This window comes from Panulirus ornatus, chromosome 68 (assembly GCF_036320965.1).
Source record: "Panulirus ornatus isolate Po-2019 chromosome 68, ASM3632096v1, whole genome shotgun sequence".
Taxonomy (NCBI): domain Eukaryota; kingdom Metazoa; phylum Arthropoda; class Malacostraca; order Decapoda; family Palinuridae; genus Panulirus; species Panulirus ornatus.
The window spans coordinates 16,714,511-16,740,186 of NC_092291.1; the positions used below are offsets into that span (position 1 = coordinate 16,714,511).

Here is a 25,676-nt window from a genome sequence, read left to right on the forward strand (position 1 = left end):
TGTGTGTGTGTATCTGGTAATTGACTTGTTTGGGTTTATTCCTCTCGATTTATCGAGGTGTTGGATCAAGGGGCATGGAAACGAGGAGGAAGGGACAAGATCGAGCCACATGCTGAGGACGATGAGTGAGTGTCCCATAATTAATGGCCTTTATCTAGTGCGCATTTCACGGCGAGGCTGTTCGGCCTCTAATGGTGCCTCGCACTCGGGCGTGAATGGCCCACTTTGATCGGCAAACTATCACGTTTCAATATATTAGATGAAAGTTGTCGTTGTAAATCAAAGTTGTCGTTCTAGATCTGTATTTCCGTCCGCGGTGGTTGGTCAGTGGGGATGGGTGGATTGATGGCTCGGTTTGGTTAGGGGGATGGATGGGTGGATGGTTCGGTTTGGTCAGGGAGATGGATGGCTCGGTTTGGTCAGGGGGATGGATGGCTCGGTTTGGTCAGGGGGAGGGATGGATGGATGGCTCAATTTGGTCAGGGGGATGAATGGATGGATGGATGGCTCGGTTTGGTCAGGGGGATGGATGGATGGATGGCTCAGTTTGGTCAGGGGGATGAATGGATGGATGGATGGCTCGGTTTGGTCAGGGGGATGGATGGCTCGGTTTGGTCAGGGGGATGGATGGATGGATGGCTCAGTTTGGTCAGGGGGATGGGTGGCTCTGTTTGGTCAGGGGATGGATGGTTCGGTTTGGTCAGAGGGATGGATGGCTCGGTTCGGTCAGCGTCGGACCGCCCCGTTGTCCGAGAACTGGAAGGAACGCTTGTACCGTATGTTGGAAGAATCTTAGACTGTTGCCTTCCTGTGTGGAACCCCCGCTGAACGCACAGGCATCGCCCTATCCTTCCACACCAGCTGTATGTTGTTGTATTGAACCTCTCCACACACGGGTTCTTCCCCCTGCACATCCCACTCCTACGAAGGTTTCTTATGAGGGGTAAACCTTGAGGGTTGAAGGAGTTACATTAGCTATGATATCCATGTGTATAACCATAGCCTATAGCGGTAGCCCTCCCGCCGGCCACGCAAGGGTCCCGGGTTCGAGCCTGGCTGTTGGGTTTGTATGTTCTATGAAAGTGCTCGTTTATATGCACTGTGTTCATATATATATATATATATATATATATATATATATATATATATATATATATATATATATATATATATATATGAGCTTCATAAGCTCCATATAAAGCTTGAGATCCCGGAAGAGAAGCATAGGTGCCAAGGCCACAGAGGTAGACAATGGTATCAGCACCATGGGGGACCCAGACTTCTTGCCCCATTGTCACGGGGGATATGAGAGGCGTCTTGGAGCAGCTGCCAGATATTGTCAGGTCCGAGTTTCATAAAGTTCTCCCCCTCTCCCGACACACACACACACACACACACACACACACACACACACACACACACACACACACACACACACATACATACACACACCCAAAAGCTTTGCCTGATGAGGCAGGCTGGCTGCAGGGAAGAGATGCACAGTTTGATGGATCAATTTGATGGATCAGGAGTCAGCAAGAAGAGTTTTGGGGTTGTGGGCTCCCCCTTACCGCCCCCCCTTCCACCCAAACCAGATGCCTGATTGATAAGAAAAAAAAGAAGAGAGAGAGAGAGAGAGAGAGAGAGAGAGAGAGAGAGAGAGAGAGAGAGAGAGAGAGAGATGAGTATACTAAGTTGTCCCCGTCATCAGCCATCTTTCCCAAACGTTCATTCAGTTTTCTATAAGAAAAAAGAAAAAAATTTTTTTTTTTCGAGTGAAGCATTTCTTTTGGGGCCTTTTTCTGTTCTTTCCAGGTTCCTCTCTCTCTCTCTCTCTCTCTCTCTCTCTCTCTCTCTCTCTCTCTCTCTCTCTCTCTCTCTCTCTCTCTCTCTCTCTCTCTCACCCGGCCGTCCTGACCCCACCTGCTGGCCCCATAATTCTGCCTTAACCTGGCGGATGTTTTGGAGGTTTTTACGTGAAGATAAAGTGCCCTGGTTCTTACGCCGGGGCTCCACGCTGGCCCACCTTAGGTTTTGTTGGGTCCTGCGTGTTTGATGGTCGGGGTGAGGGGGGGGAGGATTGGGGGAAGGAGGGGATATTTACATCGAATTTTGCAAGAGTGTCGAGCCCCGGCTCTCTCTCTCTCTCTCTCTCTCTCTCTCTCTCTCTCTCTCTCTCTCTCTCTCTCTCTCTCTCTCTCTCTCTCTCCCAGAAGGCTTGGAGGTCGGAAAGAGGAGACTGGAGGTTTGCAGTAAGGACCAGTTGCGGAGAGAAGATCTTGGATCTGGAGTAAGGGTACGATGGAGCGGTGAAAGGCACAATGAGATTGAGGATAACTTCCAGGTGATGATGGTCAAAGAAGGAGGGCTAAAACCCCCCCGTAGGTTATTGATAGCCCATTTCGTGTAGGCTTTTACATCAAAAGAGTGGAGTTGAGCGACGTGAGGGACCGGGTACTGGTTGTGGAAAGTAGGAATCAAAACCCGTAGAGAGAGAGAGAGAGAGAGAGAGAGAGAGAGAGAGAGAGAGAGAGAGAGAGAGAGAGAGTTTTAGTCTGTAGGGGATGGGTGCGGTGGGTTTGTTGGGGAGAGACATGAGGCGCTCCCAGAAGGACTGTTGTCAGGAACCTTGGGTCACAGGAGGACTGGCGTCTGCTTCAGGGCATCCTGAGGAAGGTGGACACCGAAGTCCTCTTCTGTGCTAGGGAGGAGAAGGCGGAGGGGAGGTTTCAGAACCCTTTGTGTGCGTAGGGTCAGAACCTCCCAGCGACGAGAGCCTGGGATTTGATCCGGATGGCAAATGGCGATCAGAAGTCACTCAGGAGTACTACTGCTATTACGGGCTTCGAAGAGATCACCTTCGGGGGAGGAATAGGCGGAGGGATGCGTGCCGGGGAGGTGGGAGGGGAGGGGCGGTGGGCGGCCGGCTCACCGGAGGAATGATGAGGTCCAGGGAAGGATTGTGAGGGAGGGTGAGTGGGCGAGGGAGGAGGGGGTTTAAGAGATGAAGAGGTCAAGAGGTTGTGAACGCCAGCGACCTTTCCCAGCTACCTCTCCGGGAATATTGCAATTGGGAAGATGGAGGACGCTCCCAATAACGCTCTGGGATCTCTACTCCTGATGGTTTATGAAGCTTAAAAGAATATCTTTTTGGGTGATATAGGGAGGGAGCCGGCGGAGGAGGGGATGGGGGAGGGAACCAGGGCGTTGCCCCTCCGTCGCCGTGCCCGGCACATGGTGACGTACGACCGGCTTGATTGCGCCAGGTAGGCGCTCGAAGATAGAGTCCCACCACACACACACACACACACACACACACACACACACACACACACACACCTGTCGGTCGTTCCGGGACCTGATGGCCTGCTGACGAAGGGAGTTTTCGCATGACGCTCCCCTTAAAAAATGTCGGGTGTTAAATGCTTCCTGCGGTGGACGGGTGCTTAATTGTGGGCTTCGGCTGTTCTCTCTGGTGCGGTGTTGGGGAGGGATGGGGTCTGTGGGTTGCTGCTGGCTGAGGTGTGTCTTGTGTGTGTGTGTGTGTGTGTGTGAGGGGGTAATGAAAGTTAGATCTCCGCTTGGAGATGATGGCTGTGTGTAGAGGTAAGTAGTACGACGTAGGGAACGTGCGCGCGTGCGCGTACGTCTGTAAGTATAAACGTCACGGCTTCAGGGGGCGCGCGACCCCCCCCCCCCCCCCCAAACTCCTCTTTCGCGCCGTAATGAAATTGCTGGTGGGGAATGAGGGGGATGGTGTGGGAAGGGGGAGGAGGAGGACGACAACACACTCGTGGGTGTGGGTGTCTCTCCCATGGGATGTTTATCGAATTTAATTACGTAATTAAGAGAGAGAGAGAGAGAGAGAGAGAGAGAGAGAGAGAGAGAGAGAGAGAGAGAGAGAGAGAGAGAGCATAATTCATTTGTTCAGGTTTCTGGCCGATGTGCTACTACCCTCCACACCCCCAAGGGTATGGTTGGCTCCGTGATTGATTTGAACGACTCTTGATCCAATGCGAGGCTGTTTTAGGTGATTATATATATATATATATATATATATATATATATATATATATATATATATATATATATATATATATATATATTGCAGTAGATCACAGTGAGTGCGCGTGGTTTAGGATTTGCTGATGACCACAAGGGAAAATGAAGTACAAGTCCCAAGTGCACTTTCTTATATCATCACATCATCAGGGGAGATACATAAGTGAGAGAGAAGACTTAGAACAGTCGGTATATGTGGGTGTGTGTGTGTGTGTGTGTGTGTGTGTGTGTGTGTGTGTGTGTGTGTGTGTGTGTGTGTGTGTGTAGCACAATACATAGGAAAGAGAACTAAAAATTAACCATAGTTTACCTGAGCTGGAGTTTGCCCGGAATGGGAAAACGAAATTTTTGCGTCTCCCACACACCTGCGTCCGGAACTGAGATGCACAAGTGTTTTTTTCCGTTTTCTTTTTTTTGTATTCAGGCCCACTGATCCCTCAGCTGCTCGCTACTCCCTCCTCGCCCATTCCTCTCTCTTTCGTTGTCTTACGTATCACGTTTTCGTCTTGTTTGTGGTAAGAGGAGGCCTCTCTCTCTCTCTCTCTCTCTCTCTCTCTCTCTCTCTCTCTCTCTCTCTCTCTCTCTCTCTCTCTCTCTCTCTCACTGGCTCTTCTGAGTAGATGAATCCCACCCTCCCTCATCCCATGGGGAGGGGAAGGGAAAGGGAGGGTTTGGGTTAGGAGGTTGGAGGAGGAGGAGGAGGAGGAGGGCGGTAGTAACTAGCGAGCGCCTGGCTGGCTGGCTGGCGGGAGCGGCAGTCATCCTCCCTCCCCCTCCTCCTCCTCGGTGGCGGCCGCGGAGGATTCACGGTAGCGGCCTCTACACCTGTGGCTCGCAGCTATATCAAGCGTAATGGCCGCCGGGATTATAGTTTCATGAACGTACGAGAAAAACTTGCCACGTTTCGCGCGGCCCAATTGATAAAAAGAAACCGTTATGGGTGGTGGTGGTGGCGGAGAGGCCGGGCGGCGGAGGCGGCGGTCGTGGTGGTGGTGCGGTCCGGCTCGGCTGGGCTCTTATGGTGTGGGTAGGGAGGAACAGAAGCTCAGAATTAGTCAGAAGAATGAAAACGGGTGTTACGTAGGTGACGGGAGGGCGAAGGAAAATGAGTAAAATAGGGAATAGGGAAAGTATTGAGTGAAAAAAAAATAGGGAAGTAATGGAGAATTTGGAGAGAGAGAGAGAGAGAGAGAGAGAGAGAGAGAGAGAGAGAGAGAGAGAGAGAGAGAGAGAGAGGGAATGCCTCAGGGAATAGAAGAAATGACGATGAAATTGCGATGGTAAAAGACGGTTGGCAGAGCGGAACGAGGGTACAGCCTGACCCCGGGCAGCGGCTGTGGGGATAGAGACGAAGCCCCCAGCAGTGGACGCCAGGAGGCATGAGAGAGAGACAAGAAGGGAGGGTATACAGTGATGATGATGAGGAGGAGGGAGGAGGTCATAGCACTGCTCCTTAGGGAGGTTGCAGTACTGATCCTGGGGGGAGGACATGGTATTGCTTCTTACGAGGTCACGGTACTGATCCTTAGGGATGGCGAGGGATTTAACTGACGCTCTCTCTCTCTCTCTCTCTCTCTCTCTCTCTCTCTCTCTCTCTCTCTCTCTCTCTCTCTCTCTCTCTCTCTCTCTCTCTCTCTCCATCTTCCCTCCCTCCCTATCAGTAATTCACTCACCTTTCCCTCAGCCTCCCTCCACTAAACACCTCATTAGCATTCTTTCACCCGGGGAAACAAGAACTATTTCCCCCCTCACACAAACGCAGCACGAAGCATTCCCCGCCCACCCCACTGTTGAAGCGTTTCTGTCATTCCTTAACCGAAGTGCTCAGACAACACCGTTTGTATTGTGTCACTGGACCAACTCTTAACATTGTCGCTTACACACACACATACACTATCTTTACCTCCCCCGAATTATATTGTTCCTTCACCTCCGCCAACGAAAGTACTCTCGCATCCTTTTAACTTCGCCAACAAAATATCTCCACATTCTCTCCCACCTGGCCAACAAAACACTTCTTACATTCCCCTGGCCCCGCAGAATCCTCGTGGAATAAATTCAGAAGTGCTCCAGCGATGCAGAGCTCCCGTTTTCTCTTTCGACCCTCAGTTGCGCATTTTGTATTTGTTAACCTGCAGGTCCTTCTGCCTACAACTGCAGCACCAACTGTGGTGGTCCGAATCATATATATATATATATATATATATATATATATATATATATATATATATATATATATATATATATATATATATATATATATATATATATATATATATATATATATATATATATATATATATATATATATATATATATATGGTTACAAACTCTGAGGGAGGACGCCAGCTTTTATTTGTTACGCACGCTGGATAACGCTATCTTAACGTTATGAGATGAAAGCAAGCAAACATCAGGGTTAAACCTACATATAATACAAGAAAATTAGAGTACAAGAAAACAAAAGCACACTTATCGGGTACAAATATCTTCTTTAACCCTTAATATTCACCGTTCCTCATTCCAGGTAAGATTTCAAACCAGGAGATCGCTTGGGAACTGGTGTATGTGATGTAAGTGTTTGAAGACCTTAGTGAAATATGTGACATTGAGGAAAATGGCTTCGTTTGATGAGTGCAGCGGTGTGTGTGTGTGTGTGTGTGTGTGTGTGTGTGTGTGTAGCGATGTACCAGCATGCCCTAGCAACACCTCGACGTTGCTAACATATGAAACATGATGATAACTCGTGATGATATGTGATAAACAGAAAATGGTTAGGGAAAGAGAGAAAGAAAAAAAAAAAGAAAGGGATTAGGGTTAGGGCAGAGAGGAACAGAAAGGGCTCAGTATCCTCCTTGGGGTAACACTACAACGGCCCCCCTCCTCCACCCCCTTCCGGCGCAGCCCCCGTCACGGCGGTGGACTCCAGCTCCGTCAATAGCACCGCTGAAGGCGATCCGGGAGGAGGGGAAGACGACATCTCTGGAAGCCTCCCAGACCAGGACTTCCCCTACATAGAGTTCAACACCCGTAAGTACACTCAGCGTCGACGTCGACCATCTTGACCCTTAAATACCTTTTGAGCTCCTTTGGTTTACAACTGGTTTACCCAGATGGACTGAGGTGGTCGATCGCGGGACGTTGAAAATGGTTGGGGGTAAAGTGCCCTTATACAGTACCCTCTCGCAGGCCCTGTGTTGCAGACCGTCCTGGTGAGAGGCCTTAAGGGTATTGGAAGCGGTTGTTGCAGCTTGGCCTCTGGGAGCCATAAATGCTATGGCTTTACCGCCATAGAGCTGGGCTGTGTGTGTGTGTGTGTGTGTGTGTGTGTGTGTGTGAACCCGCTCTGTAGACCTGCTGTGGAGGTGGAATCCGCTTTGTAGATTGATCTACAAGGGTCCATCCATAAAGTAGATAGACCCAAATAAACTGGGTTTATTTGGTGCTAACCACACACCTCCTGTGTCGCGCATGATCTTTTCAGCGTGTACGCGGTAGAGTGGATGATGCGTTATAACCACGACCACTAAGACCTTGTGCTTTATGAATTATTTATATGTTATAATATTTTCTTCTTTCCATTTTTCGACCAAATATTTCAATGTAAGTTTTTTTTTTTTGATTCATTGTCTGATTTATTCTTACTCTTTTGAACGTGCAGTCTCAGATTTTACCTGTGGAGGGACTGTGTCATGTGGACGGTTGGATGGACCCGTACCTGCAAGCATTCTCCATTATACGGTAGTCAGACTTACTCTCCATAGCCCTTCTAACACCAGGTTTTGTTTGTCCCCACCACAGATCCGCCACAGTTCGAGGAACACCCCCGGGACCAGCGCGTCATGAGCGATCATGTGGCCTCCTTCACTTGCCGTGCCACGGGGACCCCCGAGCCCAAGATCCAGTGGCGGAAGAACAACAGGAGGATCAGTGGCAACTCGCGTTTCATGGTCCTCGACGTGCCAGGAGGATCTATCCTGAGGATCGAACCGGTCCGGCACGAGAAGGACGAGGCCAGTTACGAGTGTGTGGTGGAGAACGCGGCCGGAGACACCATCAAGGCCTCCGCCAAGTTGGAGGTCCTCATCGGCGATCGTAAGTGGCGCCTTGTACAGCTACATTAACGTTATTACATTTCCCATCTCGCCGCATTACGTATGCACACCCAGGCAGAGCGTGGCAGCCTAGTTTATATGCATTATGTATGATGTTTCACCCTAAATGCATTGCACTCTTTTCTTAGTGTTAAGAAGTTTCTTGTAGCAGGCAAGAGGGGGAAATTCTGTTGTAGTATGTGCGTACATTGTTACAAATAGTCGTAACGCATGGTTCCTGGGTAGATGATAATTGCTTGTAACAGTTTTCATACATTTCCATCTGTGTGTGTCTTATCTCTTTGCACTAAAAGCCATGCTGGCGAACACTTCCCTTTTTTTTTTTCTTTTTCCTCCCCCCCATGTGCACCATTTCCCTCGACAGGGAATGTCCCCTGGAGGTCCTGCACAGAGTTAAAGGTAGATTGAGTAAAGGGATTTGTCTGAACTGTAACTCCACTACACGAAGGGATGGTGAATAGGGTTAAGGCCAGGGTTTACACGCTGAAAGAGGATTAAGAAAAAGGGTTTTACACTTGCACTCCGGATCCACGACACGGGTAGAGAGAGAGAGAGATGGGGGCGCAAGAGGCTCTCACAATTTCTTGTCCCCTTGGGTGTAAGACCTTCAAGGTACTTATAAACACTGATGTACATGGTGGAGATGCATTACAGAAGACCCGATTGTCTATGACGAAGGGGATCTGCTAAGGGAGGACGGTCAATTGTATCCTAAATTCCTGATTTATAAAGATGGAAACAAGATGCACGGAAGACCCCACGTTGATGTGTGGTTCACTCACACCCAAGTCGGTTGTTTGGTCGGGAGAAGGGAAGGAGGTTCACAGTACGAATATCCTGACTTCCCGTTCCCTTGGGTATATTTGGTGAAGAGTCATCTTCTGGCCGGCCTGACGTACGTAAGGAATTTTGGGGAACATTAAGTGTCTCATGTTACCTCGGCCGAGCTAGGCTGTTATTTTGCTGAGTCGTGGATTACCTTGACGGGTTCTTAGAAGTCTTCAGGGCTCTCACATGTCTTTGCTGGTCTCTGGTCGAATTTTAGTCTCTCATATTATCTTTGGGAAATTTACGGTTGCCTACCCTGCTGTGTGTATTTCCAAATCCATCCACCCTACGGGATCCATAGTTGGTGTTGCTGAGTGTTCAGTGACGCGGAGAATCGTGTTAGTTTATGAAACTTTGGAGTTCAAAGTATAGCCAACCTGGGCTTGCTGGCCTCCTAGCGACTTTGCATGTGGGGTCCCAGTTGTATAGCTGGGCTGTTATTTGCAATGCCTGGCACTGTAACCAAGAGTTCTAGGCCAAGCTTGCTAGGCCATTACTTGCCTTGTCAGCCACTGGAAAACATAATGGCCTTTGGACTAGTTTCATGAGTTTCCCCGCAGAGACCGTGAGTTTTCACAGGGCGGAGGAACAAACTGTTTTGTCATTTATTTATAAAATGAACCCCACCCCCACCTATTATGCTCACAATGCCGTAACTATGAGAGAATTTACTCACTCAGTAGGTAGCATGTAACTGTTAACTGGCCTTGATTTAACTCCCAGTCTTCTGTGATGGTCCCGCAGTCGCATCGCCGTCCTTGGCACTAGACTGTGTTTCTGGGGTCGTAATTACCTTCCTGGGTCTTCCTATTTGCTATACCGGGCTGTAGCTTGCTTTGCTCTGCTCCAGGTTATTAGGCCGGGCTCTCATTTGTCTTATCGGGATCTGGTTCGCCGTGTGGAATTCACAGTAACTCTTCGGTGGGTCTGGATTATCCTGTCAGGCTCCACGTTGCGTTATCGAGTGCTCACTTACCTGCTTGAGCTGATCGTGTACCTTACTGGGATCCCACTTTCCTTACAGTAGTCCCACTTGCCTTGCTAGGATCCGAGCTACCATATTTGAATCCCAGTTACCTGTGCTGGGAACCCAGTTGCCTTGCAGAACTCCTACTTACCCTACTTGCCTCTCAGAACTCCCACTTACCTTATTGGGTACCCGCTTGCCTTACAGAACTCCCAGTTAGTTCCCTTGCTGGGATCCCACTTACCTTATTGGGGACCCGCTTGCCTTACAGAACACCCAGTTAACTTGCGGACTTCGTTTTCTGTTGCTGTAGCCAGGCTCGAACACGGTTCCTTTACTGGGCTCTTCTTTGCTTTGCTCGAGTCCTTACATTTTGGGTTTCCAGCTGTCCTGATGGGTTGCTGGTGGTCGTCTCTTTATGAGCTCCTGGCTATTCTTCCAGGTTTTGGCTGCGGCACTTCCTGGATTCACAGATGCCTTGTTGGTCTGCTTCCTTGGATCTCAAGTTGACCCATTTTTGCTTCCAGTGGCCTTTCCAGGTCTCGAGAGGCCTTCTCAAGGCCTCTGATACTTTCCAGTGGCCTTTCCGGTCCTCTCACTTGTTTTATCTTGGGTCTCTGATTATTCCAGTTGCCCAGCCGGTTCTATGGCAGCCTTTCCAGTCTCTGTTGTCTTTCCAGGCCTCCCGTTACCTTTCGTATCCTTAGCTGCAACGCTGAGTTTACTCTTGTCTCAGTGTCGGTCTGTATGCCTTCATCCTACTGAGTCTATAGTTTCCTTGCCGGGGGTCTCCTTTTGTCCTGCCAAGCTTGTAGTTGCCGTGGTTGATCTGCTGGTGCCCCGCCAAGCGTGTAGTTGCCGTGGTTGATCTAGTGCCCCAACAAGCGTGTAAGTTGCCGTGGTTGATCGCTGGTGCCCCGCCAAGCATGTAGTTGCCGTATTTGACCTGCTGGTGCCCCGCCAAGCGTGTAAGTTGCCGTGGTTGATCTTCTGGTGCCTCGCCAAGCGTGTAAGTTGCCGTGGTTGATCTTCTGGTGCCTCGCCAAGCGTGTAAGTTGCCGTGGTTGACCTGGTGCCTCGCTAAGCTTGTAGTGGCCGCGATGGTTCTCTAACCGTACATGGAAGGTGTTCCTTTAACCTTCTCAGGGATCTAGGAGTTTCAGTTGCCATTCCCTAGGGACTTTTTTTAACGGCTGTCTCTGCTGTTGCCATACCCCCAGGTCTTCTGTTCCCTTTCTAGGGACCCCTTCTGTTCCCATGGCCAGGTCTTCTGTTGCCTTGCCGGGCTGCGTCTCCAAGCACCTTGAGCGCGAGGTTTAATTGTTTGTTATAATGGGCGGTAATTATAAGTTAATGCTTTGAGCAAAGAGTGATTAAGGCGGGAACCAATTATAGGCCGCGCCAGCCCGCTCCTCCCCCTCCTTCCCTCCCTCCCTCCCTCCCTCCCTCCCTCCTGCTGCCTACCACCTCGTGGCTGCTGCGCCGCCCCCGGCTGAGCTACCTCATGCTTCCCCCTCACACTCCCCCGTTAGGCTCGTGCCTTCCCTCATACAAACATCCTGTACTCATGCTAGCCCCACATAGCTCGCTGAAGTCATGTTTCTCCCCATCCTCATACTAGCCCGCTATACTCGTGCTTCCCCTCATACTAGCCCGCTATACTCATGCTTCCCCTCATACTAGCCCGCTATACTCATGCTTCCCCTCATACTAGCCCGCTATACTTATGCTTCCCCTCGTACTAGCTCGTTATACTGGTTTCCCATTGTGCTGTCCCACTGTGCACATGCTTCCCCTCATGCTAACCCATTATACCCATGCTTCCCCCTCATACTAGCTCGCCATAGTCATGGTTTCCCCTCATACTACCCTTCTGTACTCGTGCTTCCCCTCATACTAGCCCGCCATAGTCATGGTTTCCCCTCATACTATCCTTCTGTACTCGTGGTTCCCTTCATACTAGTCCTTGATACTCATGCTTCCCCTCATACTAGCCCTTGATACTCATGCTTCCCCTCATACTAGCCCTTGGTACTCATGCTACCCCTCATACTAGCCCTTGATACTCATGCTTCCCCTCATACTAGCCCTTGATACTCATGCTTCCCCTACAGGCTGTGTCTCACACTAGCTCGCCGCACTGATCCTTCTCCTCACACATGCTGCTCAGCATGATAACCCCGCTGTAATCATACTTCTCACACATGCTGCCCAGCATGATAACCCCGCTGTAATCATACTTCTCACACATGCTGCCCAGCATGATAACCCCGCTGTAATCATACTTCTCACACATGCTGCTCAGCATGATAACCCCGCTGTAATCATACATCTCACACGTGCTGCCCAGCATGATAACCCCGCTGTAATCATACATCTCACACGTGCTGCCCAGCATGATAACCCCGCTGTAATCATACATCTCACACATGCTGCTCAGCATGATAACCCCGCTGTAATCATACATCTCACACATGCTGCTCAGCATGATAACCCCGCTGTAATCATACTTCTCACACGTACTTTCTTCTTTGTATCATCCTCCGTACTTATGCTCCCTCCCCCCCTCACACTCGCTCTCTATACCGTTCTCTCTTGCTCCTTCCACCCTCCCGCCCGGTAGACACAAAGAGTTCTCATCAGTGCTTGGCCTCTTTTCGCTCGTACCTTTTAAGACAGTACTGACGTGACCTTACGCGTGACGTACGTCCTTTGGAAGAAGCAGTTGTCGCCTTGTTATTGCGGTCGTCGCTGAAAAGAAAGGTCATCTGTCGTTGACACTCTCATGATCTTTCGTGTTGCTTTACTTATAGTGATGTTCACGTCAGTCCAGTATTTAGTGCTTGTAATTTTTTTTTTTTTTTTATGTCATCACCATTTTCTCTCATATTGGGAACACTTCACCTTTTTCACCATATACGAAAAAGGTGTAATAAGAAGCCCAATGGAGAAATTTGTTATATTTCCGTTCGTGACATTTTATTTTCCTCAGCTGATGTAATTTCCGTAATTAGTCTAGCATCGTCAGCCAAGAATTCGATGCCCGTAGCTCGTATGGGAAAGTATAGGAAACACAGAAGGTGCCGGTACACCGCCTTGGGGGATCTGATCAGTCAGACGTGGAGACGCTGCAGATGGCGTCATTCACAAGAACGTGTAGTGATCTCTTGGTTTAAGGATTTCCATATCCATGTTCACGCATTCACTCTGTCATTCCCACTTCAGAAATTACTGATTGTTTTCACTCATCTACCTTATTAGATTCGCATCTTACGTAGTATTAATTGCCAGCTTTCACACCGTGGTCACATATTTAGTACCAAAAGGCCTTTGCGAAGGTTTGTCTATAAGACATCGACGTTTAGTCTCTTCTCCCGGGACTCTTTAGGTCTAGAGAGAGAGAGAGAGAGAGAGAGAGAGAGAGAGAGAGAGAGAGAGAGAGAGAGAAACGTGATTTCTTCCCTCCCTTGAGCCATGTTGCTCTTGAGTTATGTAGATTATTTAATCCCGAGAATCTTTCTTCCCGCTCGAAAAGCTCGAATGATATCTGATGTCTGTGAAATCAGTCACAGTTCTTTCTTTTTTTTTTCTTTTCTTTTCTTTCCCTTGGAACAACTCGGCTTCTTTCTTAATGGAGTGGGGGGAGGGGGGGAAGGGGGGCCTCCGTGAGCCAGTTCCAAACTTTCTGGAATTATGCCAGAGTCCAGGCTCTCTCTCTCTCTCTCTCTCTCTTTTTTCCCAGGGAATGTTTAGTGCTCGTGCTAATGGTGTTTTGCGTTTCTTTAGAAAGACAGGGGTTCCAGGAGCCTGGATCTTGAGGGAGGGCGGGGGTCAGAGTGCACGGAGGGAGAGCATGCACGCTTCCAGCGGCTCTCTTGCGGCGAGGCGGTGAGGTTTTCCCCCTTTTGTTTTACAACACGATGGGGATCACAGACTTGGAGGAACTCCTTCCGAGTCGATTTATCTCTAAGGTGATTGTGTTGGATCACTGAAAACCGACTCGTTTAGGGTGTTCGATTCCTTGAATGTCTGACTCGCTCGTGTAAGTGCCTTGCTCTTTCTTCCTTCTTGGACCGATGGAACTTGTGGTGTTCCGTTTGTATTTTGCATATATATATATATATATATATATATATATATATATATATATATATATATATATATATATATATATATATATATATATATTTCTTTGGCTCTTTGACCTATTTTGTTTTTCTTGTGACTTTCGTATATTAAGTATATCCCCTACTGTTCCACATTCCCCTAAACCCTCTCTTGTTCCTCATACAATTCCATGTTCCTAATACCCTCCCATGCTCCTCATACTGTTCCACATTCCCCTAAACCCTCTCTTGTTCCTCATACAATTCCATGTTCCTAATACCCTCTCATGCTCCTCATACTGTTCCACATTCCCCTAAACCCTCTCTTGTTCCTCATACAATTCCATGTCCCTAATACCCTCTCATGCTCCTCACACTGTTCCATATTCCCCCGAACTCTCCCTTGTGTCTCATTCTGTTCTCAGTCCCGAATACCCTTCCATGTTCCTCATACTTTCCCCTTGTTCCTGATACTTCCCCATACTCCTCGTACAGAGTTCAATGTGCCTTATACCCTCCTCTCTGCACCTCATACTCGTGTAATGACCTCCATATTACAGCTCGGCACACACTGATACCCTGGGATCCTGGGTGGTGATAAAGGACGTACATATAACGTTGATGTGAGAGAGAGAGAGAGAGAGAGAGAGAGAGAGAGAGAGAGAGAGAGAGAGAGAGAGAGAGAGAATTTGAAAAATGTATTTTTTCCCCTCCATAAGCGAATCAATTGTCATAATGAGTTTGATACTGATAGCGAGTTCTTCATAATGATCGAGGTCTCTTTAGTTAGCGAGTTCCTTACAGTGAGCGAGTTCGTGCGTTTTTTTTTTTTCCCACGACTGCTCTGTATTGGCGAGTGAGTAATATTCGCGTGTCAGTTGACTTGCGAAGTTGGCTTTGTCGTCAACTCATTTTAACCATTTTTTCCCTTGGGCATGATCGGAGAATGTGCTCTTATTAAAGCATTACTTATAATCAGCGTCCGGTTAATGGTAATAGTTTCGTAATGTTAACGATTTTATAATAACCAATAGCGAAATTAAGGCCTCCCAGGATAGCGGCATCAGAAAAGGCCAAAGTTTGAATGTCTCGCGATGGCCCTAACGGCCGGGCCATTAGGCGAAAGGAATACAGGGAAGTCGGCTTGGGTTCATTTTGAGATCAGTTGTTGCCTGTCTGCCATTATTTATCTCTCTGTTTCGTATTTTGAGTTCATACCCTGGCCTTTCGTAAAGTCTACCGGCCAGTTTACATTACGGTTGGTTAACGTGGGTCCTTCATCAAGACTTAGGCGTTTGATGTAGTCTGCATGTATACACACAGTGGAATTGAAGCCTTTTTTTTTTTTATATATTGGGAATGTCTTATATAGTTTACATCTAATTATCCTCATAGGTTTACTCTTGGAGTAGCCTGGGTTGACGGAGAGTTTACCCCGAGGTATTACTCAAAAGGTGTTGGGCGTGGGTTGGTAAAGATAGGTGACGCGCGTGGTTGCAGAGGTCGCTAATTTCTAACCGTGGAGCGTTGCTTTCTGTGTGATTCATCTCTCGGTGTGAACAGCTCTCTTAACCGTTTGTGTAAGTGGTGCAAGAAGGGACCTTGATCCGAATCCCGGATACTGACTGACGAACGGGATAGGGTGTGAAGATGAGCTGGGATCCTGGAAGGCAGAGAGAGGCAACGTTGTATGGTTCCAGAACAGTCTTCCTTCTCACCCTTCAGCTTGCCACTCCCATGGCCATGTTAACTTTCGTGTGTTTCCCCGACTTGAGACTTATAATGCCATCAGAATACGAACCCAAGATTTATCCTATTTCGTGGGAATTTTTTATTTTGCCTTTAAAGCTTTCTCTAAGGTTTACTTAAGTCAGTTGGATGCTGTTTATAAAACCACGCTTAGTTTTAGGCAAAACTTAACGCCTTTTTTTCAGAAAAAACTATCCTCTCTCTCTCTCTCTCTCTCTCTCTCTCTCTCTCTCTCTCTCTCTCTCTCTCTCTCTCTCTCTCTCTCTCTCTCTCTCTCGCCCCTGTGGCAAAGTCCTTCAAACTCCCCTGGGGTATTTGTTTTACGTACCTTCTTCAGAGAGGTTCAGACCCTGAGGGTTCATTAGTCTCCAACAGGGTCTTCTGCCCACACTGCCTTGCCTCCATTTTTTTTTTTCCTTCCCCCTCTCCTGGGGGATCACATGCGATTTTCACGCGTTAACTGATTTGCTGGAAGTATTGAAACGCTCAGAAACCACGAGACTTGTGTTTCGAAGTTGGATAGAAACGTTGCGACGCGTGAATGTTGTTGGATCGGAACATTTATTCGAGCGGTTCGAAACATGCTGGAGGGAAGCATCAAATTGGATTGAAGTATCGGATGGATGAGAACACCTTTAAGTTTGATAGATTTTTTTTTTTCTTTAACAAAATGTTAGCGTTTTTGATAAAATTTGCTTTTCCAGGTATGCTTAACATAATAATTTATCTTCGTTATATACATATATACAGCTTAGCCTTCCAAAGTTCAGTTATCCAAAGTTCCAGAAGCCTAAGTTTCATCATCTTAAGTCCTTTTACCCAAAGTTCCGCCGGCAGTAGAGAGACGAGGTACAAAGTTTTTTTTTTTCAGCTGAGCGGCGCATGATACAGGACTGTGACCCGTATTGGCTGAGGATGTGGCTGTTAAAGTTCAATTAAGTCCAGTGGAGAATATGAAGAAGGATCCCCGCCTTGATTTATGTTGGTCATTAATCAAAGTTTTTTGTTTTTCTTCTTCTTTCCCCCACACCGTCCTTTTCCCCTCACCCCGTGGCTTAGGGGGAGCAGGAGGGAGGTAGGGAGGGTTCAAGATGTCACACTGGGTCGTACAAGGGGGTTAACGTGAATTGCTGGGTAACAAAAACTCTGTTCGTATTGGTCGCACTCTTGTCAACATTCGACTGCATCGTATTATTGAGATGACGTAGTTCTTGGTAAACTGGGTCGCGCGGTTGTAATGGGGGTTACAGTGAGCCTAATTGGTTTGGGGGGGGGGGGGTTTAGAATGGGGGTTATAGATAGGTCAGAATGGTTGCGATGGGATTGGGTCGAAATCGAGTCGAGTTGGGTCATAGATACATTAGAATTTTGTCATCACCGTTGTGAACGCATGGGAGGCGCCAGTTAACATAAGCTCAAGTGATCTATGAGGAGAATATTCGCGGGGGGGGAAAAGTAAGCGTACTCTTCCCAAGTTATTAAGACTGATGGAGATGAAGAGATTAGAACAGAAGGTTCCGTTTTTCTTTTTTTTTTTCTCATGGAATGGGGCCACACTCGTGCCACACATGGTCACTGTTAACCTTGGTTAACGGAGGTTCAACTACGTCAGCGTGTGATTGCCTCTGGCCATAATACAGTTATTGTAAAAGCAATGGGTCGTTAATCAATGTAACGTTGCCGCCGTAACAGACTGTTATCACCATGGGATTAACAGTTTGTCAGAATCTGGTTAAGGAAAGTCACATTCAGATCAGAACGCATCGTAGTGGGTGAGAAAATATGGGGTGCTGTTGGATGAGATTGGAACACAGGACAGTGAATTTTGAGAGTACTTTGTGGGTCGTTCTTGATGAAGGAGAGGTTTGTTTTCTCTTGTTTTGTGTGTGTGTGTGTGTGTGTGTGTGTGTGTGTGTGTGTGTTTGTGTATTGGAATGTTATAGATCTTTGCACTGTATTCATGCTGTGTTGTCACTTCGAAGTGGTCGCTAGCGAGAAAGGCGCAGAATAAGCGCCTCACCTGTAGGAGGCGTTTAATCTCTACCACACAGACTGTACCTCCTCCTCCTCCTCCTCCTCCTCCTCCTCCTCCTCCTCGTGCATGAGACCCCTGCCAGAAGAGGACAGTCGGACGTATGGTAATGAGAGGAAGGTGATCGTACGTTTAATGTGCCACCACTTGTGATACGTGCGGCCATATTAAGACGCCCCCATTCTGGGACTCATAACCTGGGGCTTCGACTGTTGGTAATCCCCTGAGGCAGGTCGTGACCCCGTCCGGTACTCAGACAGAAAGCCTTTCATTTCTCCCTTTGTATTGAGGATTCCGTCGCCGGGTTATAATTTGCATTAGTTTACCGGATATCTGACTCGAAACCGAGAAGTCCATCCCCGACCCCCGTCGCCTCGAGGGCGAGGGTAAGCGCTCTGGCGGCGGCGAGTGCGTCGTCTGTTGGTGGCGGTGTTGAGAGGCAGGCAGGCCCCTCCACCCCTCGCGGGGACACTTGAGACTAGGAAATTAAAGAAGCCATGCATATCAGATGGGCAGCACTTGTTGTGCCGCCGCTCGGGACGCCATCCTTCGGCGAGGACCCCCCCACATGGTTTTTGGAGGGGCTGCTGCTGCTGCTACGCTGGCCAAGGGGGGAGGGAGGGCAGAGAGCGGGTACTTGCTGCTGCCGACACCCAAACTACTACACGTCGTTATGTGTCGTTTGCATGCGGTTAATGCCCCACGCCGGGTACTTGGGTCTCCGCTACACTGCAGGTGCAATGCGACCGTGATGGTGATGCGTTTGGTCCCGGGATACACCTGGGGGGGAGTCGGCATATCCTCTCTCTCTCTCTCTCTCTCCCTCCTCTCCTCTCCTCTCCTCTCCTCTCCTCCCTTCATCATATTCGTTAGAATCTTATATCTTCCTTCCGCGTCGGTTGCCCAGTGCCTCGCGTCTCTCTCTCTCTCTCTCTCTCTCTCTCTCTCTCTCTCTCTCTCTCTCTCTCTCTCTCTCTCTCTCTCGTCTCCTGCGGGCGTTCCTCCTCCCTCTGTCTTGGAGACATTCCTCCCCGCTCATACGATTTCACACGACCTGGGAGACTTATCTCCTCGGTCCTCGTCTCCCTCACCCTTATCGTCCTTCCTCTCGGCTCTTCCCGGTCATCTCCATCCCCTCTTTGTTCTTCCTTCACTCGTCTGTGATATTAGTGATCATCCCCATTTTCCCTTTTTCTCCCTCGCTTCAGATATTAAGACGCTTGTTGTTATCGTTCACACGTTCACTGTGGTTTGGAGAGTTTCATCTCTCTCTCTCTCTCTCTCTCTCTCTCTCTCTCTCTCTCTCTCTCTCTCTCTCTCTCTCTCTCTCTCTCTCTCTCATACCTTCGTATCGTAATCGCCTCCCATCGTATTGGTGTTTTTGAGGTGGTATTACAATGATAAAGGGGCATCAGGCCATGTGGCAAGCTGGCCTCCACCTGTGGAATTCTCCGTTTCGCATAGACCCTATTCGAAACCTTCCTTCCTTCCCTCCCTTCCTTCCCTCCCTCTTATTTCCCCCCATATTCCATCCTTTTTTTTCAGATTCTCCTTCGTGTTCTCTCTCTCTCTCTCTCTCTCTCTCTCTCTCTCTCTCTCTCTCTCTCTCTCTCTCTCTCTCTCTCTCTCTCTCCATCCGAACAAAGCTCCATCGTTTGTGTAGATCACCTGGTCAGGGGCCGCTTAAACCTTGGCCATCCCGGAACATCTGTGATCGTTCGTCTGTCCGGTTTTAACCTTTTCTCTCTCTCTCTCTCTGAAAAAAAAAAAAAAGAGGAAGACCAGTTTTGACCAAACTTGGCTGGGATAGTTCTCAGTGGCTGGTGCCATTCTAAAAGTGTGTCCGGTGACGACCCTAAACCACCATCCGAGGTGGTAGAAGTATCTTCAGATTGGCCATAGCTTCTCGTTTCCAAACAATAAAATTGGCTCGTGCCGAAAACATTGACTCGTCTTAAAAACAATGAAAGGGGCTCAGATTTCGCCTATTAACTTTTCAAAGCATTAAGATTGGCTCATATTTTATACATTGATTTAAGAAGAAACATGAGGGATTTTATCATGTACATATTTTCTTTTCTGGTTCTTAAATCGAGACATTAGCATGAAATTCTCTAGAACCACTGTGTCGGTTTTGAGCACACTTTGAAACCACTGTGTCGGTTTTGAGCACTTTTTGAAACCACTGTGTCGGTTTTGAGCAACACTTTGAAACCACTGTGTCGGTTTTGAGCACTTTTTGAAACCACTGTGTCGGTTTTGAGCAACACTTTGAAACCACTGTGTCGGTTTTGAGCACACTTTGCAGGGTTGGATCTTGGTTCGTCCCTTTTTTTTTTTTTTTTTGTTGAGGTAATGCGTATGGCTGATGCAGCCTGCCACGCCGCCCGTGGTGGTGGCATCAGTATTTAGAAACAAGAAATTTGATCATGTAACCCAAAACCGTTTTGCTTTACGGTAGATATTACCCCTCACATTTGATCGAACCTGTGCTACATGATCGCGAGTTGGTGACTCTATATATATATGTATATATATATATATATATATATATATATATATATATATATATATATATATATATATATTTTTTTTTTTTTTTTTTTCATTCTATTCGCCATTTCCCGCGATAGCGAGGTAGCGTTAAGAACAGAGGACTGGGCCTTTGAGGGAATATCCTCACCTGGCCCCCCTTCTCTGTTCCTTTACTTTTTTTCTCTGTGAAATGATTAGTTTTGAATCACTCTCTCGAGCAACTTAGGTCGTGTAGCCAAGGTGTAACAGCCAAAAAAAATTAAAAAAAAATCGGAAGACCCACAAAAGAATTAAGAGGAAATTTGCAGAAGGCTGTCTGGGTGGCTCCCTCAGAGAATGGTTTTGTATTTATTCACAGTGGCCGACATGACTTGGGCAAGGGTATTTTTCCCCCAGTAACGGCACGTCTTAGGTAGAAAAAAAAGAATATAGTTGCGATGAATGAGAGAATAAGAATACACCCAGTCTAGCCCATCTGTGTTTGAGGTCCGCCCTGACTGACGTAATAGCAGGGAGACGTATGGGGCCCCCAAAAAAATAAACTCTCTCTCTCTCTCTCTCTCTCTCTCTCTCTCTCTCTCTCTCTCTCTCTCTCTCTCGTTTTCGTCTTCACAACGCCTCGTAGAAACTGCGCCTTTGCCTTCACCGATATATATATATATATATATATATATATATATATATATATATATATATATATATATATATATATATATATATATTGTTACGAACTCAGTACTTATTATAGCAAGGTCGCCAGCAACATATATATGTTACAAATACTCTACTGGTCCTCGTCTTTGCAAGGACGGTAGATTTGTAATATAGCACAACTCAGGATGACGCTATCTTAACGTTATAGGACACAAACACACGTGTTCCGTAACAATATATATATATATATATATATATATATATATATATATATATATATATATATATATATATATATATATATATATATTTTTTTTTTTTTTTTTTTTTTTTTTTTTATACTTTGTCGCTGTCTCCCGCGTTTGCGAGGTAGCGCGAGGAAACAGACGAAAGAAATGGCCCAACCCCCATACACACGTACATACACACGTCCACACACGCAAATATACATACCTACACAGCTTTCCATGGTTTACCCCAGACGCTTCACATGCCTTGATTCAATCCACTGACAGCACGTCAACCCCTGTATACCACATCGCTCCAATTCACTCTATTCCTTGCCCTCCTTTCACCCTCCTGCATGTTCAGGCCCCGATCACACAAAATCTTTTTCACTCCATCTTTCCACCTCCAATTTGGTCTCCCTCTTCTCCTCGTTCCCTCCACCTCCGACACATATATCCTCTTGGTCAATCTTTCCTCACTCATTCTCTCCATGTGCCCAAACCATTTCAAAACACCCTCTTCTGCTCTCTCAACCACGCTCTTTTTATTTCCACACATCTCTCTTACCCTTACGTTACTTACTCGATCAAACCACCTCACACCACACATTGTCCTCAAACATCTCATTTCCAGCACATCCATCCTCCTGCGCACAACTCTATCCATAGCCCACGCCTCGCAACCATACAACATATATATATATATATCGCCGCGTTTTCTTTCCCGATCCTGATCAGATTTTGATGGGAGTCCCCCTCATTGCCGTGGTCTTTTGAGCTCAGGTTCACACGATATGGAAGTTTGGTTTACCTGTGTGGTAGTCCAGTGTCCGCACGCTCTGAACTTGGCCTGGGTTTTCGGGTCACTGTTTCTGGTTGAGTTATGTGGGGCCAAGATCGGATCATGGGATTCATTATTTATATGTACTTTTATTCGTGTTTCTGCGTAAGTCACTGATATGGTTACTTTTTTCATTTATTATTTATCGTTATTATTATTGTTGTTATTATTTTGATAACGCTATTATTGTTATTATTGTTTTAATAACGCCGTTATTGTTATTTTTAGTATTAGGTTATTATCATTATTATTATTATTATTATTATTATTATTATTATTATTATTATTATCCTCATCATTATTTTATGTATTTTTTCTTCTAATGACTCATGAATAGTGCCCAAGTGTTTTCCTTTGGTCCCTTTCTCACTATTTCTTCTCCCAGTTCTATTTCACCTTTTCCCCCGCCCTTCCATCTTCCAGCCTTCCCCCTCCTAACCATGTTTCGCCTCTCCTGATTTGCTTCCTGTTGCACATAACCTCTCCCACCGGAGGGCATCACCCTATCCCTCTCTCTCTCTTTCTCTATTTTCTTCATGTTTCACTCTCTCTCTCTCTCTCTCTCTCTCTCTCTCTCTCTCTCTCTCTCTCTCCTTCTCCGGGACTCACCACCCTTCCTCCTTCCACCATGCGTAATCTTAATCATCCAATTGGCTGGAAAATTATCATTGCGAAATTAGATATACACTGATGTGGAAATTCGCATTTTACATTATCATCGCAAACTCACAAAGTCAGTCAGAGGTAATGAGGTTTGCGCTGGCTCTCTCTCTCTCTCTCTCTCTCTCTCTCTCTCTCTCTCTCTCTCTCTCTCTCTCTCTCTCTCTCTCTCTGTGCCCCTGTGAACGCACGTATGGTCCATGAAGGTGATCTCCCCAGAATTGGAAGAGATATTGATAATTAGAGAGAGAGAAAAAAGAGAGTAGAGACGATATTAATGTGCAGCTTATGCCCAATTAGCCTGTCTGATTATAATGCAGTGGTAGCGAGACACCAGTGTGCGTTGCAGGTAATAACAGTTTGATGTGACGGCGGCAGAGGTGGCTTGATGTTAGCAAGGGTCAAGTCGTTTGTGGGTCGACGAGTCGTGTCTTGATGAAGTGAAGTGATCCGAACAAGGGTCAGGTCGTTTGTGGATCGACGAGTCGAGTCTTGATGAAGTAAGGTGATCCGAACAAGGGTCAGGTCGTTTGTGGATCGACGAGTCGAGTCTTGATGAAGTAAGGTAATCCGAGCAGGAGTCAGTTTGCTTGTGGGTCGAGTCATATCTTGATGAAGTGGGTCGATGTGAACATTGGGTCAATTAGCTAATGGGTCGACGAGTCATGTCTTGATGAAGTGGGTCGATGTGAGGAAAGGTCAGATTGCTGTGGGGTTGAATCATGTCTCGATTCATTTTCTAGTTGAGGACGGTGTTCACATGAGTAATTCTTTTTCTGTCTTTCTTTCTTGAGTTTCATATGTAAAATTGGGTACATAATCAAGATTGCTGGTTTTATAGCCCCAGTACCAGAGTAACGATAAATGTAATTGCTTCTGCACAAGGAAATATATATATATATATATATATATATATATATATATATATATATATATATATATATATATATATATATATATATATATCTTAAAAGTCTCCTAATGCTCGGAGGTGGATGAGAGATTACATTGTCTCAGGAAGAGGCCGTTCGACTCCTCGAAATGCTGTGTGGAGCAGTGGAGTCAAGTGTTAGGGTAAAGAGGCCATCATGATTGCACAAGGGTTAACACACCAGAGTCCCCCTCCTGCAGTAATATCTCTCCCCTCACAGTCTAGTTTCGTTAACCGTGGTCGCTGGGGTTCTCCTTGTCCTCTGCCGACGTAAATCTTGACTTCGGAGTGTCATTATGACCAGCGTTAACAGTTGTCATACACAGGACCCACATCGTATTATTATTATTATTAGCATTTGCATCTCTAATCGACAAGAAGAGGGTCCTAAATGGTTCTCAAGATGGCTGGATTGGGAATGATCTTTCTCTTCAACTAATCCACGTAAGGATTGGGGATAGACGGTGCCAGGTGTTAGGCCAGTTGTGGGATTGGCCGGTGGATAGTTAGGGAGGCTTCAAGACATAGTAGAGGCGTTGGTCTATGTATTTGTTTGACGTCCTCAAACCATTATGATATTGTTGCCCTCAAAAGCCTTTCACTGTCTGTTCGCGCTGGCTTCAGTAAGTCAAGGGACGTTTGAGAAACCTAACCTTGAGCCTTCAGTTCATCCAGTACCCATACTCGCCTCCAGTCGTATCGCTAACGTTGATATCACAACCAGCTTGGGACGTAAGTTGAGCAGCAGCAAGTGTGGTGTTGTCGTCTGAGCCACTTGCAGTCTTACCCATCCTGGACATCCAGTCATCAGCGAGAGATGTGACGTGTGTCTCAGGGGGTTGGAGGTGGATATCCTTGCCAGTTTTGTAAGTTGTTGTATGGGTTGTACTGTCGTCTTCGAGGATTGTATGTATTGTCGTCTTTAAGGATATTGTACCGTCGTGCTCAAGGATTTTTACCGTCGTGCTCAAGGATTTTTACCGTCGTGCTCAAGGATTGTACCGTCGTGCTCAAGGATTGTACCGTCGTGCTCAAGGATTGTACCTTCGTGCTCGAGGATTGTACCGTCGTGCTCAAGAATTGTACCTTCGTGCTCGAGGATTGTACCGTTGTGCTCAAGGATTGTACCGTCGTGCTCGAGAATTATACCGTCGTGCTCGAGGATTGTACCTTCATCCTCAAGAGTTCATTATACGCTCACATCTTCCCCCTGCTCAGGAATCTTACAAGGCCCTGCAGTACTCAGCATACAGGTTTATATCGCTCGTGTCACACTAACACCGTGGCTGAGTCTGTAAATTGAGTGGAGTTGAGCCACGAATACACAAACACCCGCCTCACAAAATGTGTGTGTGTGTGTGTGTGTGTGTGTGTGTGTGTGTGTGTGTGTGTGTGTGTGTGGTGTTGTCAGCAACGCCTTTATTTGATATACTGTGAGGCGCGCGTGTGGACGTAACTGGGTGCTACGTGTTGGTTAGTCAGACGATGTGACTGGGACACTCCTTGCTGACTGGGCCCAAGTGGAGATTAATCTACCAGTCATAGAGTGGGTCTGCGCTGTAAAACGACGCCTTGCAGATGGAGGGGAGGGAGGTCATTACAGTTTTGAACGCCACGATGGTTTTATGATCGGACGATCTTGAGTTTTGTGACGTCACTTGGCAAGGTAGTTTCTGACCCAGTGAGGAGGGGGAGGGGAATTCATCAGCGCTCCCCCATGTATTGGTTGTTGACCTGAGTTCTTAAAGGTGAGAGGAGGTTATTGTGAGGGGAGATGGACGAAGGGTGGAGGAGAGACCCCCTCCACAGCTTCGATGTATGAGGAAATGAGGAGGTACGATAATGGTCCATAATCCATGTATGGCCTCGCTCCGAGATCATGTTGCATCGTCATGCGTATGTATGTATGCATGAATGTGTATGTATGTATATATGTACGTTTGTATGTATTAGTGTAGATGGCTACGCA

The 25,676-nt window shown here is 47.0% G+C and overlaps 1 protein-coding gene across 1 annotated transcript in view; it reads left to right on the top strand.

Moving 5' to 3' along the window:
- Lar (tyrosine-protein phosphatase Lar) overlaps nt 1–25,676 on the top strand; it is a 704,213-nt gene that overhangs the window by 306,802 nt on the left and 371,735 nt on the right. Inside the window, exons 2-3 of the mRNA XM_071659561.1 lie at nt 6,967–7,092; nt 7,864–8,157. Coding sequence (XP_071515662.1) covers nt 6,967–7,092; nt 7,864–8,157 — 420 coding nt within the window. The remainder of the gene's footprint in view (nt 1–6,966; nt 7,093–7,863; nt 8,158–25,676) is intronic.